The sequence below is a fragment of the Meleagris gallopavo genome, chromosome 14 (assembly GCF_905368555.1).
Source record: "Meleagris gallopavo chromosome 14, MGAL_WU_HG_1.1, whole genome shotgun sequence".
In the NCBI taxonomy this organism is placed as follows: domain Eukaryota; kingdom Metazoa; phylum Chordata; class Aves; order Galliformes; family Phasianidae; genus Meleagris; species Meleagris gallopavo.
This window is the reverse complement of record NC_139417.1, coordinates 2,863,765-2,879,519: the sequence shown is the minus strand read 5'-3', so window position 1 is coordinate 2,879,519 and position 15,755 is coordinate 2,863,765. Positions and strand designations below refer to the sequence as shown.

Below are 15,755 nucleotides of genomic sequence, written 5' to 3'. Positions count from 1 at the left end.
GTGCCAAGTTTGGCCAGAAGGCCCAACGCATCTGTGCTAAGCTGTCCAAGAGCTGAGCTGCTTTTCTGTGGGTTTTTGTTTGTGGGCTGTTAGTTTTTTTCTGCACTGTGCAAAGGTCTCCAAAAAACCAAGATAGAAGAGCTTTAATATGTTTAAACAGGTTAATAGCTACCAGTTTGCCTTGGCCAAGGCCTGAAGGCAGCATGAATCCATGCTTCTCTGTAAGCTCCATTTCAAGAATTCAGCGCTCATATAGCGGAGTGGCACTTAAAGGTTCTGCTGGAGCTTTTGATAGACACATAGACCCTGAAGCACTGAGAGAAGTAATTGCTGCAAAGTGTCCCACTTTGACAGTGGGAGGAATGACACTTGTGCTCACTTGTCATTGAAATCTTCCTCGGTGAGATTGTAAAGGAATTCCTCCATGACTTTGTAATCTTCCATGACTTCACAAATCAGTTCCTGCACACGGTGAGAGAAACAGACCAAAAAAGACACCTTTAGAACGTGCTAATCCCAACTCTCTGGTGCATACCTCATTTCCATGAGGTGCCTTTGAAGGGCCTTAGTCACACAAGCTTAATAGGGTGTAAAGCTGCTGCTCTGTTGTGTGAACAGTGGAAATGAATTTCCAAGCTCTCGTTCCACTAATGATCAAGCCACTGTATCTCTCTCTGATCTACGTGAATGAAACATGCTGGTCAGAAGTGGAGTGCTTTGGGTTATCCTCCAGGTTGTTCCTTTGGCATGGACAAGTCAGCTTACAGCTTGCTGCTGTTGTTTATCATAACTGGGAGGAGACCTACTCAGCAAATTGGCTGGGGTAACTCAGCACTAAAGTGTCCTATTAGAAGAAATTAGCTAAGCATTATAAGCACTTGGTAGCAGAAATACTTTCTTGAAAACAGCATTCATTTTCAGTGTTTTTTAGTGTTATACATATTTAAAAAAACAATTCTGATAGCTAGGAATCATAGGGCCTTGCACACATAGACAAATAAGTTTAAAAAAAATGGATTTTTGCTTCTGAGACACCAAACATTGCACTGACAAGTTTTCTCCCCACTGCCCTTGGTGCCCATGGGAAGAGCATACCCTACCTCCTGCACAGCCAGCTGCTCAGGGACGGCCTTCATCCACTCCCGCAGCTCAGTCAGCTCCTCGATATTGTTTGGTGCCTCGTGTATCCTCGAGCTGACAGCACTGTATGCATCACAGATCTGCAGGAGGGCAAAGCAAAAAGACCATCCCTGCAGCTTCAGCATGGGGCTAGCACCTCATCTCACTGAGAACTGGAAGCAATAACTGTCTGTATTTCAGCTGTCTTTAGAGCAATTAGAAGGATGTTCCAGCCTCAGTTAGGTGGAGCTTCTCAATCCATAGACACATTCCTGTAAGATGGCAGGGGACTTACACCTCAAAACATTTTTGTCAGGCACACAAATCATCTATTGGTTGAATCTGTGCATCTCTGTTCCTGCCTTATTTATTTATTAACAAATAACTCCAATGCAATCTTTCAAATGTTCTCATTAATATGGGCTCATTTGCTGCCTTTCGGCCATCCCACAAACACAGCAATTTCAAAAGCAGAGGGACAAGACAAGACACTGACAGGCAATGTATTAAACCAGGTGACTTACATTCTTCACCTTTGCATGGAGGTTTTCAGCCAGTAAGTCCAACATGGAAGTGGCGAGTGCACTGTACTTTTTGGACAAGTTTTGCTTAACATCTTCTACTCTGACACTGAAGGGACCAATGACGACAGAACTAGGTAGAGAGTTGTCCAGGTTTTCCTTTTCAGACAAGTATGTGTTCACTATAGTCGTTACCTCCTGGGCAGATGGACATTGCTCTTGGTAGTCTCTGCAAGTCAAAGCACCAACTAAAATAATCACATAGCCCTTAAGTTTATCTGAGTGTCCCTGCTGTTCAAAAGATGTCCAGACGTGCCCACCCAAAGGATCAAGACATGAGGTTAATAATGTGTTCACAGCTATTAGAACAGCTCCTATTTGAATGCATACAACTTCTCTAGCCACAGAGAGGCCACCAATGCCTTTTAGACCTTACAACAGAAGACATAGGGAGTGAGGAGTGTATTTATATCACAGTAAAGTACAAGAAGACACTGGATTGGTGTGTAGCTGGGGAACATTACAGGGGAGGAAGAGACAGGACAGACACAAACCTACAATGGATTTTAGAGCACAATAGGTGTGTCAACAGAGGAATATGAGCAAAAAAATAATTTATCTGCAAGAAAGGAGTGGAAGAATGCTGGAAGAGGTGTTAAGGGAGAAGAGAGGTAGAGCCAAAATTAAAGTACAGGTATAAACAGGGGAAGATTAGAAAAGAGTGTGTTCTGGGAAGACATAGGAACTTGTCACACAGCATTTGTAAGTTATTGAATTTGAAATAACAAAAGAAAATAGGACTTCAGCTCCACTGTTTGTACTGACTGGAGAAAAGATGCCAAAAAAAGACCATTAAAGTAACTGGAGACTAAAGGACAGCATAGGTGTAAAGAGGAGCTTTGGCAGTGAAAACAATGAGGCTGAAACAGAAGAAAACGTTACTTCCTACAGAATGTTATCAGCCTGAACAGACACTGTTTGAAGGAGGTCAGAGTCAAGCATGCTAATTGGATTTTCAAACAGCATGAGTCATTTTTAGGGCCATTAATATCTCCAATTACACTTACAAACATGTCAGGAATGTGACTGCTCTCAGAAGCACAAAGAAATTCTCACTGCCATCGCCAATTTCCTCTAAAAACATGGACCACTGCCTGTGGCTGAAGGCTGCCTCCGATGGTAGTAGCATCTGAGACACTTCATACAGACTAGTGGGCTCAAAACAGGTCCTGCACTCTCACATGCATCCACACAACAGCTTCAGAAAAGGTTTGCTGTTTGTTTCAAAGGTACGGCTGCAATACACCACTTACTTCAGGAAGTACTGGATGTCATTGTTATTGAGCTCCAAGAACTTCTTGTATTTCTTAGCATAGGCTTGGAGAGGGATCAGTGCCTTCTGAACTGCAGACTGCAGAGCCACACGCATTTCTTCCACTTCTGGTTCATCAAGGTCCACTGAGTCCAGAAAGGGTGTGCCTGTGACAGGTATGTTCTCCAACACATACTGGAAGAGGAGGGATAGAGCTCTTTTGGGACTAGCACAGCTAACCACAGCCCCCAAAGAAGAGGTGGCATCTTGTCCTTCTACAGTGCCTCAGAAATTGTTTTATCAGTGTGATGGTACACCCCAGAGAGGAGGATATAGGGAGCTTGGTCTTTTATAATAAATGGGAGAAGGATGCATGTGCAGAAGAGATCTGCACCACACTGCTGGCACTGGAATAGGTGCCAATTCCTTTATGAACCATGAACTCAAGGCACCCAGGCTACTTAGGACATTTCTCCATTGAACCTGCTACTTCAAAAACAGAAGTCATGCAAAATAAAGAGATGCACAGCATGGAGAAATCCTGTTAGAATAGAACTGCGTTAGCACAGTGATGTGCCCAACCTAATTAAACTGCATTGCCCGCTACCTACTTCTGCAGCTCTCTCCCTCAGTACAGGCTTGAGGGTGTCTATGCCTCGCTGCAATACAGCCTGCACAGCTGTATCACTGTGGATGCAGAACAGTTACCTTCTCCAGCTGTGGGACAGCGTGAGTCACCAGGATTCCCTTGTCCAACAGAGAAAGGAGGGATTCCTTAAAACTCTCCGCAGGGGGGCTGAAGTGAACGCCACTGTCATCGAGCACGAGGTCAATAGCAAAGATTGGGTTCCTTCGAGGCCTGCAATGGGAGGAGATGAGAAGAGCAGGGATGTTTTTTTTGAGAGAACAGTACGCAACTGATGCTAATACTAAAACACCAAGAGATGAAAGCAGAGAAGAGGAGGACACCCCTATGCAGATCAAAACAAGAAAACTGCATTCTGGTGTTACCAGTAAGGGCACTGAGACCTCTGGTCTGAGTAGGGAGAAGGAAGTGGCAGTCGTGACATCCTAAGACTCCCAAAAGTCATAACCCGATAGAGCTGCTTTAAAGAAGAACTGCAGACACTTTTCAAACCAGGCATTCACCCTCTCCAATATACTCTCAAAATGCACTTCCCAGAAATGATACTGAGTACCTCCTGATCTCACATGTCACCAGCACAGATCAGGATCAGCTGAAGTTAGTGTAAAGACTTCCACTGGTTTCCAAGTCCCTGGTAAAAGCCCCACGTGAGTGTCTTCAACTTCCTAAATGTTCTATTTCTAAACCTCTCCTTTTAAAATGACAATTTTTTTTTTCTTTTAAATTTAAAATACTCAAAGGAAAAAAAAATGTGGGCATCTTGACTGAACTCGGTATTCTTTAGGACAGATCTTAATCCTGAGTTTTAACACAAGAATGGAGTTAAGCATCCATAATGCCTCCTGGTGTTCTTCTTCCTGGCCTCCAGTAAGTAGTTAGCAGTAATTACCTGCTCCTTTGAGGATGCTGGACATGGTTAGTCTTTGGAACATTATGCTAAGGTAACAGACGTTGGTTTTGCTGTGCTGTCTCATGTCACTAAATCAAGTACGCTTGAAATCTGTACTAGGAGAACAGTAATCTTCGTGTCAGACTCCCAGACCCACGGGAGTGTGTCAGGTAGAGGAGCAGGGAGAACACCCCAGCCTAAACCCCTCCTGCAGCGCAAAGCTTGCTTGCAAAGACAGTACTTAGAAAGGCAACGGCACTTCACTTTTCCACTCTTTCTATCCTTTGACCTTCTTTTCTCTCCCTTCCTTACCTGTAGGGACTACTGATGAGGTCATCTCCCCATTCCATATCTTCCGAGCAATTCAAGATACCGTGGCAAGCATCCAGCAAAAGCTGGATGAATCTGATCAGTGAGTTCTGCACCAGATAGCGCACAGAGTCCTGCAGGATGAATTTGACGCGCTTCATCAGCTTATGCAGTTTGGACATCTGGTAGACATCCCAGCTGCTCTGCTCCAGGTTGTACCAGCCTTTGCCTGCATTTCTCAGGCCGATCTTCACTGCAGTCTTTATTGTATTGATCCAAGTATCCTTGAGAAAAGCCTGCACCTAGGGCAAAGAAACAAAGTAAACCACGTCACCTTCCAAGGGCTGATGAAAAAGCAGCATGGTCAGGATAGCTGAGCCTGCTGGATCTCTCTCTGTGCAAAGTAACTGAGCAGTACTCTTTTAGCTGTGGTGGTTAAACTGTAGCTCTCCATGCACATATACGTGGCATCTGCTTTACCGTACACCTTCACTGACAGACCCACAAAAAGAAAGCCCAATATTAAAAAGTAGGAGAGCTCTGTTCTTTCTTTTTATACAGTCTTCCCTTTTTGTTCTCTTTTCTATCGAACAGTATCCTTGGAGCTGTCTGTGTCAGGGTCCCTCATAAAAAGTTGCATAGACAGTATGATGAGCAAGTAAAGGACACACTGTTGTCTTCTCTTGACAAGTGAGGAGAAAGAGGGAAGTAGCCAAGGGCAGCAGCAGCCTGCAGTGTTTTCTTTTATTAAAATACCACCAAGTGTCACTTCTGCTCCACAGGCAGCTGCTGCTTGTATGCAATAACACAACCTCAGTCACTCAGCAGATGACAGCACTGCCAAGCTGAAGCAGCATGGGACTGGGAAGGACCCATACCTGCTCTCTGCCCCGATTTACTGCAGAACCATCAGTAAGCTGTGTACTGTGCATGGCCATATTCCAGTGTGCAAAGTGCTGTCCTCATTTAGAGAGCGTGAAAATCTTCTGGTGAGAGTTATTACAGAGCTGCAATTTTTTTTTTTTTTTTGTCCTAGTCTATTGGCATTGCAAGCAGAGTAATCTAATTAAGCACATAAAGAACATAGAGTGTAGAAAAGCATTACCCCCATGAGCGTTTCAAGAGAAATCAGAGCTCTTATGCTTTGCAGCTGAAGGGGTAGGGAAATAAAAACAAATGGGAAATCTGTAATTGCCAATCAGACTGCAATCTGCATGAGAAAAGGAAGAGGAAAAGGGTGTTCTGCAGCCCTATGTGGCCACTTGTCTGACACATGACCAAGCTCATGGACAGCACTGGCTGATGCTGACTAGGGGGCCTATGGCTCCTCTCACCTGAGTGAAGGTCTGGGTCTGAATCTCTTCAAATTCCTCCAAGCTGACATGCTTGGCTAAGCTTGTGTTAAACAGAGACATGGAAGCTGCCTTGTTACACTCATCTTGCACCTGCATAAGGACAAGGATGACTTCTGGCTTTGTCAGGAGTGAGACAAAATTGAAGGCTGCTTGTTGTTTGCCAAAAGGATAGTCTGGGATGCAGATGAGCCCTGGCAACAAACAAAAGAACACATTACCGCCTGCAAGGGCATCTCAGTTTCTGTTATGGAGGAAGAGTACAGCCCTATTTTAGGGCACAGTTTGTGAGAAGGACTGTCCTCAGGTATACTCATCAGGTATGCAGTTTCAGTAGATGGCTGGATGAACGAGTGGCCGTTCTGCAGCAGAGACTTTCTGAACACTTCCATAAGGGGCTGAGAGGAACTTTTGGTCCTCGAAGCTCCCAAAACTTTGGCTCATGACATTTCCTTGATTAAGAACACAGGACTGGCAAAATCTTCTCATTGCAGCTTTAATATACAGCTGAGTCATCTGTGAGAGACTACTTATGAGCCATGTCAAGGTGTTCCAATTTTTGGAGGATTTTAGTGCACAAGATACCCCCTCTTATGCAGTCATGTCACACAAGTATGAGAGCCTAAAAGAGCCTGAGTTCTTCCATGTCTGAAGTATGCCACAGCTGAGCACAGCAAACAGAAGGAAGGCATTCCTAGCTTATTGCAGAGTGAAAAACAGGTAATCATAGCACCATGCATTTGGTGCCATTGAGGGTGCAGATTTACTGCAGCTTAGATGATGAATAGTAATGTGTTACAGGAAGGTAACATGAACATGCAAGTACACCCTAAAAAAGAGGGGGCATACTCAAAAGTCTGGTAACATTTCCTCCTGCTGTCCCTTACGAGCACTAATCATCACTGCCAACCTGAGAGTTTCTGCAACAAAGCACAAATCCTAACATAAACAGAGATTCTGCAAGCATGCCACATTCAAATTGCTCCGCTATTTCCCATACCTTTCTCTGGTACTTTCCTCTCCTCTTTGTCTGGCAGGGTGACATAAGAAAATAGCTGAGGTTTGGAAGTGACTGCTCTGTCAAAGATCATCCTGTTCATAGCGCGCTGGTAGTCTAATTTCACTTCTTTCTCCAGACAGCCCATGCAGTCTAATATTCTGTTACAAGACATGGAAACAATGGTAACCCACAGTGTCAGAACAGAAGCCTGACTGTAGCTCTACTGCAAAACCCGCCCTTCACTCCCTCCCTCCCATATCTGCTAAACCATAAGCTCTCTTACTACACACTAAGACAGCTGGAACAGCCAGCAAAGCTTTCAATCAGACATTTAAGTGAGGACCTGAGACTAGGACTGCAGCTTTCTTAAGTGTCTTTTCAGATCAAAGCAAAACTTCTACTGAGGGCATGCAGACTGAGCAGCATTACAGAGAGGAGTGTAAATAACCAAAAATTGAGGAAGCTTGCTTGTAATTCTGGAAGAGCTGGGCTATCTGGGGCATCCCCCCAGCTGCCTCCTGCTGAGCATCTCTTGGCATGTTCTAGTTTCCTCAGCTAGAACATGCGTGTAAGTGCTGAAGCCCTGCTCTGCTTGACCTAGGAAATCGTCATCTTCCACCTCAGGCAGGCATGGCACTTTTCTCTCTGCCTGTATTTCTGCACACAAACAGAGCCTAATTACTCACCTGCTCTTCCACCAAGGTTTGCAGAGCATGAAGCCCCTTACACCTTCCTGTCTCTGAGCAGGGCAATAAGTTATGGCTGATTCTCAGCAACACCAATAATGGCTCATGATTCATCAACCCAGGGACTCTTAAAACGCCTCCCTGATATGAACTGCATCTCAGAGAGACACTTGATTATATTCAGGTGGAGATCTTCTGTTCTATTTGCTTCACTCTGTGCAGATCTTTTGATTTGTTTATTAGAGCAGTTAACAGGTAGACGCGACACCAGCAGACAACAGCCATTTCTCTGGAGACAGATGGTGGTCTGCAGATCAATTGAGAAATGACTGATCTGTGCCATCAGAAGCTCAGGGAGACAACAAGTTCAACCAGGGCATTTCTGTCCTACTTTCTGCTGCTGTAGATCACTTAACTGCAGGTGTAAGCATGGCTCAGTGCATCTGCATGCAAAGTGCATCTCCCTCACCTGGGAACATTAACAGATGCCACTGGGGCTCTCATCCTATTTACTTTTGGTGACTCTCTGGGTAAGAGAGTGGTTTGCACACGCTGGAAACCAGGTGAAACCCATGGGCTGAGCTGGATCTCTAGATCTGCCTCAAGTGCCACTCATTCCACCAATCTATGAAGTCCTACAATGTTAACTGGTTAAAGGCTGAGACCCAAGATAGGTACTTGATATTTTACCTGTTCTTCTTCAGTTTGGGTGTATGCAGAGCCCACAGCTTCATTTTCTCCAGGCTTGTCTCGCTGATGCTATTTAGTCCATCTGTAGGCATGCAGTCCACATACAGGTGATACAGTAGCAGCATCTGTGTCTTTTTACGCAAGATGCTGGCAGAAACTATTCTCTGTGCAAACAACTGAGGATCTTCAGCCAGAAACATCAGATAAACTCGTGGGACCCAGTACTGACATGGCAGCAGCGGGGCTCTTTCTGAAAAATGAAAATAAAGTTTACAAAATCCTACAGGGAACACAAAACTCAGAATGGTTTGCAATGCTGACAGCAGCTATTTGATGGACAACTTAATTGGGTCAGCTTAATGGAGATTAAAGTGAAGGACCAAGTCTGAGGACAGCAGGAAGCAAGGAGCATGAAATTAGCAGCATCTCCAAGATTTTCAAAAGGTGAATGTTTGATCTTAATCTGTCCGTGACCCCCCTCAAAATGGTGCTGGCTCAAAGACCAACGTTTCACTTGTTATGAAGGCAGAGAAGAGGGGAGACAGAAAAAGGTAGAACTTCCAAAGGGAAGCCCTCAAATAGGTTGTGAAAATGAGGCATGAAGCTCTCTCCCATGAAGGTTTTTCAGGATAGGCTAAACAGATATGTGTCAAGAATAATATTGAGAGGATTAAATGACTTCTTGACATCACTCCCATCTCTGCCTAGGAGTAGTGTGAGTAATGTACTGGCTTTCAGTAAATGTGCTAGTTCCCCCAAACCCTTACTTGCAACACCTTCTGGAGTTACTCCTCCATTAAGGATGGGTCTCCCTTCTTCATCACGCACCAGCCCATTTTTATCTAACTTATGCACCAAATAGAGCTTTGTCTCCTTGTCATAATCCAGAACACCAACATCAATCCACTTGTAGGTTAACTTCTGGCTTTTGGGGTCCTCTGAGAAGAGAATCAAGGATTAAAACAGGGTTAGTTTTTCTAACTATCCTAATAGGTTTTTTTTTTAGCCCTTTTCCTGATGGCTATAGCAAATAGACTTTCCTGACCAGAATGGTAAGGCTGCAGTGAAATCAACTTATTAGCTTGAATCTCTGTCAATCTCAGATCAATACTGCTGTGATAACTAAACAACTAACTCAAGTTTCACCACATAGCATTTCAAATTATTTGCACACCCCAGAGCACTCAATCTTCCTTCTCTGAGGAGTGATCAGGTGTGGTTCCCCAGGGCAACTGTACACATACACACAGCAAGCAGAAGTCAGACACCTAAAATATGGAAACAGACTAGGGCAGGACTGACAGCCATCAAGATCCTCGATCTCTTGCTCTGACTGCTTGAACCTGATCAGTACAAGCTATTGCTTTTCTGCTATTCAGAGCTGCATTCATCAGAAACTACACAATTGTTAGCAATCATTTGAGCAGTAACTCATTCAGGCTTTACCATGTCCCAGTACATCATCTGTAGGTAGAAGTGCCCTCCCAGGCACTGGCTTTCTGTCACGAGATCCTGGCTCCAGTCCTAGAGAGATCCACTCTTCTGGAGTTCGACAGTCATATTCTTCATTGTCAAAGATCTAAAAAGCCACAAAGTGACTGAAATAAAGCCCAGCTTTGTGGTACAAAATTTAATGAGAGAAGAATTAGCGTGCAGAACAGAACATCTCAAGCTGGAAGGGACCCACAAGGACCAGCAAATCCAACTCCTGGCTCCACAGAGGACCACCCTAAATTCAAAACCTGTGCTGTCTCGAACTCAGACAAGTTGGGGCCGTGACCACTCTTGCCCTGAGGGCCCTGTTCCGAGTGCCCTACCACCCGGACAGTGAAGAATCTTCTTACAACATCCAATCTGCACTTTCCCTGATGCAGCTTCATCTTGCTCCCTCAGGTTGATCGCCGGTCACTAGAGAGCAGAGATCAGCACCCGATCCTCTCATGAGGAAGCTGTAGAAGCTTGTAGTTCCTAAACGGGCCACTAAAACTGAATGCAATTAAGGTGCAAAAGCTGTGCTGACATTTGACCAACAGACTTCTCCCAAACAGCAATATCTTCACCTCTAGTTCTCCCCAAGGGAGAGATCAGCACGTGGATTAGTTCTGCACACACATTCTGCTAAGTACTGCATTCAGAAACACGCAACAACACCTTTTCTCTGGACAACACAAATGACACTGTGGAACATCCTCAAGGAGTATTAGTTCTAACAGAAATTGTGGGCACCCTGGAAAAGATGCTCACCATCATGGGGATATCCTTCAGGGCCCAATGTTCTAAAGCTTTTGGCTTGTGTGGGCCATACTGAGTGTAATCTTGGGCTACACATACATACATAATGCCTCCTATTTATTTCCATAGAAATGACAGCAGATACCAAGAGCACACTAACACTATCCGAAAGAGCAAATTCTCAGCTACAAAGCTGTATTTTTCAACAGTGCCACCATTAACTGCACTTTTTCCAACAATGAACAAGAGCCTGCACACTGTGCTTGTAAAAATCCGTACCAGCAGTGGGTCACTTCCGCACAAACTATTGTCTCACTGTGCTCACATCTCCTGTTTGGTCTCCATAAACATTCAGTAAGTGGCAGTGAATGCCAATGGGTGCCATTTTTTTCCACATGGAGGAATTCAATGACACACCTTTTTCTTCACATGCACTCGTATGTCAGACGCCATTCTGGCAAACTGCCCATCTGCTGCCATCTCTCACCCAACAACACGTCCTGGAATACAGGTGGGAAGGTTTAATCTCTACTGCCATCCCACCAACACCTGCCCATGACATCATGGGCCAACAGAATAAAACAGGAGGCATTACTTTTGGAGCAGCCTTCATAAAATAGATGACGTAGTTAATGTACATAAAAGTAACAAAATTTACGTTGTTATTTATTTGCAGAGCAGGGGGTGGCCACAGTGCCAGCTGTGCTGGGCTGCACGCAGCCTGCAGCTTGGACACGCCTGCTGTAAAGCACTGTAATGCTGTTATTGTCAAATCAATGACAGCTCAACGTCCTGTGATTCTCAGAAACATCCCGTGGCATAAGAAACAAGATCACAAGTCCAAATGTGCTCTCCTACCTTTAGTGGGAGGTGGATGGGATATTTCTTCTCCTCGATAGCTGGCACGCTGTCGGGATCGTAGTGCCTTGGTATCAGCTGATTGGAGTCTAGCCCCTCACTGGCTAAGAGCTGAGTGATATCCAGGGTGAGATACAGCTGTCTCCTCCTGTTGGGAATTGGATAGGGGAAATGACCACTCAGCATGCCCAGAAGGGCTTCCAAACCTATAACTCTGCACACCCTCACAGCAGGATGTTGCAGGGTTCCCAGAAGACACGGGACATCATCAGAGCTTTAAAATCTAACAGTCCAACACCATGAAAGCAGGGTTGCAGGAGCCTCCATTGCCAGCCCACTCCTATTGCCAACAGTAACTTACCTGAGTTAGCTGTGGGCACTGAGCTAAGGTGATGTGGAAAAGCAAGGTTTCAATCCAAAGCAGCTGCTGTCTGGATCAGCCCCACAGTGACAGAAAGCTGGATCACAGAACACTCTCAGGGACATAGAGGGCTATGTCAATGTTCTGTTCCGTGGATCCTATCAGGACTGATCTAAAACATTTTTCCAGCAGCTTGCTTTCTTCTCCAAAGAGACTTATAAAGTCGTTTTTTTTTTTTCTTTCTCCTTTTTCTTTTATTTTTTTGTCAAACGCGAATCACTTCAGAGACCCACTTCAACAACTCCCACAGTACAGTTGGCTCAGCAGGCAGAAAATGGACGTGCAGCAGGAAACCTGCAAGGAGCACTGGGGCCAGGAAGAAGCAAGAACTTCTTGTGCAGCTTTTCTACTGCAAAGATGATTATGAGTAATTCTGAGTTGGCAAGTGCTGTCTGAGAGCTCAGAAGCCATACAAATCCTATACAGCAGTGGTGTCTAAATTTTTAGATTGTGCACCTCATCGGTAAAATTTTTTGAACAGCCCTTTCATACATGTATATTTATTTATAAATTACATACACATACTCAAAGTACAGTAACACAGCAGGGCTGCTCTGAAAGCAATGCCTCTTATGTTATTGCACTGGCCCATGGTGTCAGAGACAGATGTCAGTGGGTCATCAGGAGAGGTTGAACCTTCCCACCAATAATCCAGGACATGTTTTTGTTGCGTGGCAGACGGCTGCACAGAAGCAGTCTGACAGAATGGCATCTGACATGGAAGGGTGCATGAACCAAAAGTGTGCCACTGAATTCTTCCACGTGGAAAAAAATGGCACCCACTGACATTCACTGCCACTTGCTGAATGTTTATGGAGACCAAACAGTGGATGTCAGCAGAGCAAGTCAGTGGATGGTGCATTTCAGCAGAGGTGACAGCAATGTGAAATACAAGCCACGTTCCAGACAGCCATGCAGATTGTTATAAACACAGCAATGCAGGCTATCGTTCAGTGCTGGCAAAGAAAAAAAAAAAGCATAGCTAATAGTGGTCACCATTTGAAAAATCTCGCTTTATAGCTGAGAATTTGCTCTATCAAAGTGTTTGCTCAAACGCAACAGCTGTGGGCACAGAAATAAAGGAAAAAAGCTGCTTAGCTTCAGAAGGCATCAGGTACGCAAGGAGCTCCAGCAAAATTCCCTTGCCTCCACTGCCATCCCTTAATGAGGTCTGGAAAGGGGTGGGGATCCTGGCTCCAGCCCTTCCAGCCACTCGGGTACATTGCATACACCTGAACTCCCCTGGGTTGGCCCTGCCTTCCCACCATGTTCTCCATCACTAGTTCAAGCTGTGACTTAGTATTTCTGCTACACTCACCTCTCTATTTCAATACTCCGAGGGCACTGCCCTGGAAGTGTTTGGAAGGCAACCTGCACTTTGGGCTTAAACGACTGTTCAGGGAAATCCGACTCGATGAGGTGCTCGGTGGTTGGTCCAATCACTTGTGCATCCAGAAGATTCACAGTATTCTCAGGCATCTTGAAAGTTGTGACTGAGAGACAGAAACAAACGTCTGAAAGCACCAGCCATCACTCCACACCCACACACATGGCACAGAAGAAGCCCCCATTGAGAGTGATTGTAATGAATTTGTAGTGTGTGGGGTACTGACCCGACTGGGAGGAACTGGTTTCCATTCCCAGCTTTGACACACGTCGCCAATACATACAAATTTCTGTCTCTAGTGCATGGTTTCCCCAGCCTCAGAAAGGGGTGGGATTCCCCTTCTTCCCCAGGATGCTCTGAGAGAAAGATTCAGTGACAATCTGGAGGAACTTGGAAGAGATGGTGACAAGGGGCTTGTGAACAGTGCAGGAGAGAACAAGCTTCTCAGGCCATCTTCAAGTGCTGAAGTCCCTACTCACACCTTACTGGGGACAAATCTCTCCTCAGTTACTGCTCAGATGCAGCAGTGCATCAGCAGTGGTTTGAGATCCAAACAAAGTAGAACAGCTAGCAGTCTCACCATTTGGCCAAAAGTTTTCAGTGGAAATGTGCACAAAGCCAGAAGTATGTATTTCCAAGAATTGGCTAAAATTAAACCATGTCATTTACTCCATATGTAAACTAAATTGTTTACATTGCTAAACAAGCTGCAAATAATAGAACAGCAGCAAAGTGGGAATTTGAAGCTTAACCTAAATTAAGTAATTGCATGCAAGCTTTAAAAAACACTGTTCCCTAGACAGAGCTAAACACTGAACCAAAAATAGATTTTGGTGGAATGAGAGCTCTTCATCTGGTGATTCTTCATTGATGTTTGTAAACATTTGACCATGGAGAAGCTTCAGTTTCTGGCTCACAAGCCACTATTGTGGATTGTCAAGCTCTGGTGCCAGGCTTTCGCCCTGCTACACGTGCTTCTGCTTGCATCAGGGTGAGTTTCACTGAATTTAAAGCAATTGTGTACAGCAGCCAACAGTGCTGAAGCCAGACACATTTCAGGATGATCAGGTAGGGTCCTTTATTGCAGCCACCCTGCCTTTCTTATGCAGCCCCAACATGACCCTTGTAGCTGTGCAGTGTCTGCTCACGGATAGAGACAAACACTGAACCAACTCCCTTCTCTATTCCATTCTCTTAGGAAGGACTCCTTAAACAGAATAAATAGGATCCTAACATTTGCATGGTCCATACCAATACTCAAGCTTGTGGTAATTTTGAGGAATCCCTAAAATGTTTACTACAGTTCCTTTAACCTCACACACATCTCTCACTTGGGGTCCTTACAGAATGGCCCTGATTTATATTTGTTGCCAGGGAGCACAGCTGTTCCAATTTTGTCACTCCATTGTAGCAAAATCCATGGCACCATCCATTACAGCACTTTGTGCATTATCAACTATTTATGTCAATACTTAGTGTTTCATTTGCATTACATTTCCAGCTTTATAGCTTCTTCCCCCTTGAAGAAGCAGCAGATCATAAATAGAGATCTGTCTCCACTCGTTAGGGATGAGTCTGTCTTGTCAAGACTCACTTGAAGATGCAATCATTTGTCCCCACTCATGAAAATAAATGTCACTTCTAAACACAGGAAGGTAGTATATACATTTACCATCTTTCTCCAGCACTAAAATCCCCTCTCCCCTCCCATACACACTTTCTCCCCACACTGCCAGCCTATGATCCACCCCCCAGGAGCACTCTAGGGGCAGGGAGAGGGCTGCCAGATCTTTCAGCTCTGTTCTGTGCCAACATTTGTGCACCCATGATACACACTCTTGTAAGCAGGTGGGACCAGCAGCTCAGTATGCACAAAGAGCCCTTGCAGCTAAAAGAGAACAAGGCACTCTGGGACACAGTTGGGTGCAGAATGAATAAGTGAGAGGGAACCATGGTTTTGGCTATGGGTACCCAGCTCCTGAACACAGCTTTAAAGGGTGGGTCCAATTTCACTGCTCTGGGTAGGCAGGAAAAGGGCATTGCTGGCTCCATACCCAGTGATAACACACATAAATTCAGTGCTCTCCAGGCATATGACACTGCCAATCACCATACAACAAACTCCCATGGACAGCAATGCAGTCCACCTGAACCTTGGGGGTGAAAGTATTCAGGAGAAAAGGGAGCATGGTTTTACCACGTGGTCAGATCAATTTGCTCTATCTCTAAATGAAATTCATTTTTTCAGGGGATTCTCAGGCATCTTAGCACCTTTCCTGGCACTGACAGGGGAAGGAAAGCAGTGCACTAAGCTATAGTCTCAGCCTAGTTGT

At 44.9% G+C, this 15,755-nt stretch overlaps 1 protein-coding gene across 2 annotated transcripts in view; it reads right to left on the bottom strand.

Moving 5' to 3' along the window:
• The window catches only part of DNAH1 (dynein axonemal heavy chain 1), an 85,062-nt gene that overhangs the window by 64,974 nt on the left and 4,333 nt on the right, over positions 1-15,755 (bottom strand). For both annotated transcript variants that reach the window (XM_085235795.1, XM_085235794.1), the window contains exons 5-17: positions 13,354-13,528; positions 11,615-11,762; positions 9,971-10,103; positions 9,292-9,462; positions 8,525-8,774; positions 7,149-7,306; positions 6,131-6,342; positions 4,800-5,098; positions 3,661-3,811; positions 2,954-3,147; positions 1,644-1,869; positions 1,101-1,220; positions 380-462 (exon numbers count right to left, since the gene is read on the bottom strand). In XM_085235795.1, coding sequence (XP_085091921.1) covers positions 380-462; positions 1,101-1,220; positions 1,644-1,869; positions 2,954-3,147; positions 3,661-3,811; positions 4,800-5,098; positions 6,131-6,342; positions 7,149-7,306; positions 8,525-8,774; positions 9,292-9,462; positions 9,971-10,103; positions 11,615-11,762; positions 13,354-13,528 — 2,320 coding nt within the window. The remainder of the gene's footprint in view (positions 1-379; positions 463-1,100; positions 1,221-1,643; positions 1,870-2,953; positions 3,148-3,660; positions 3,812-4,799; positions 5,099-6,130; positions 6,343-7,148; positions 7,307-8,524; positions 8,775-9,291; positions 9,463-9,970; positions 10,104-11,614; positions 11,763-13,353; positions 13,529-15,755) is intronic.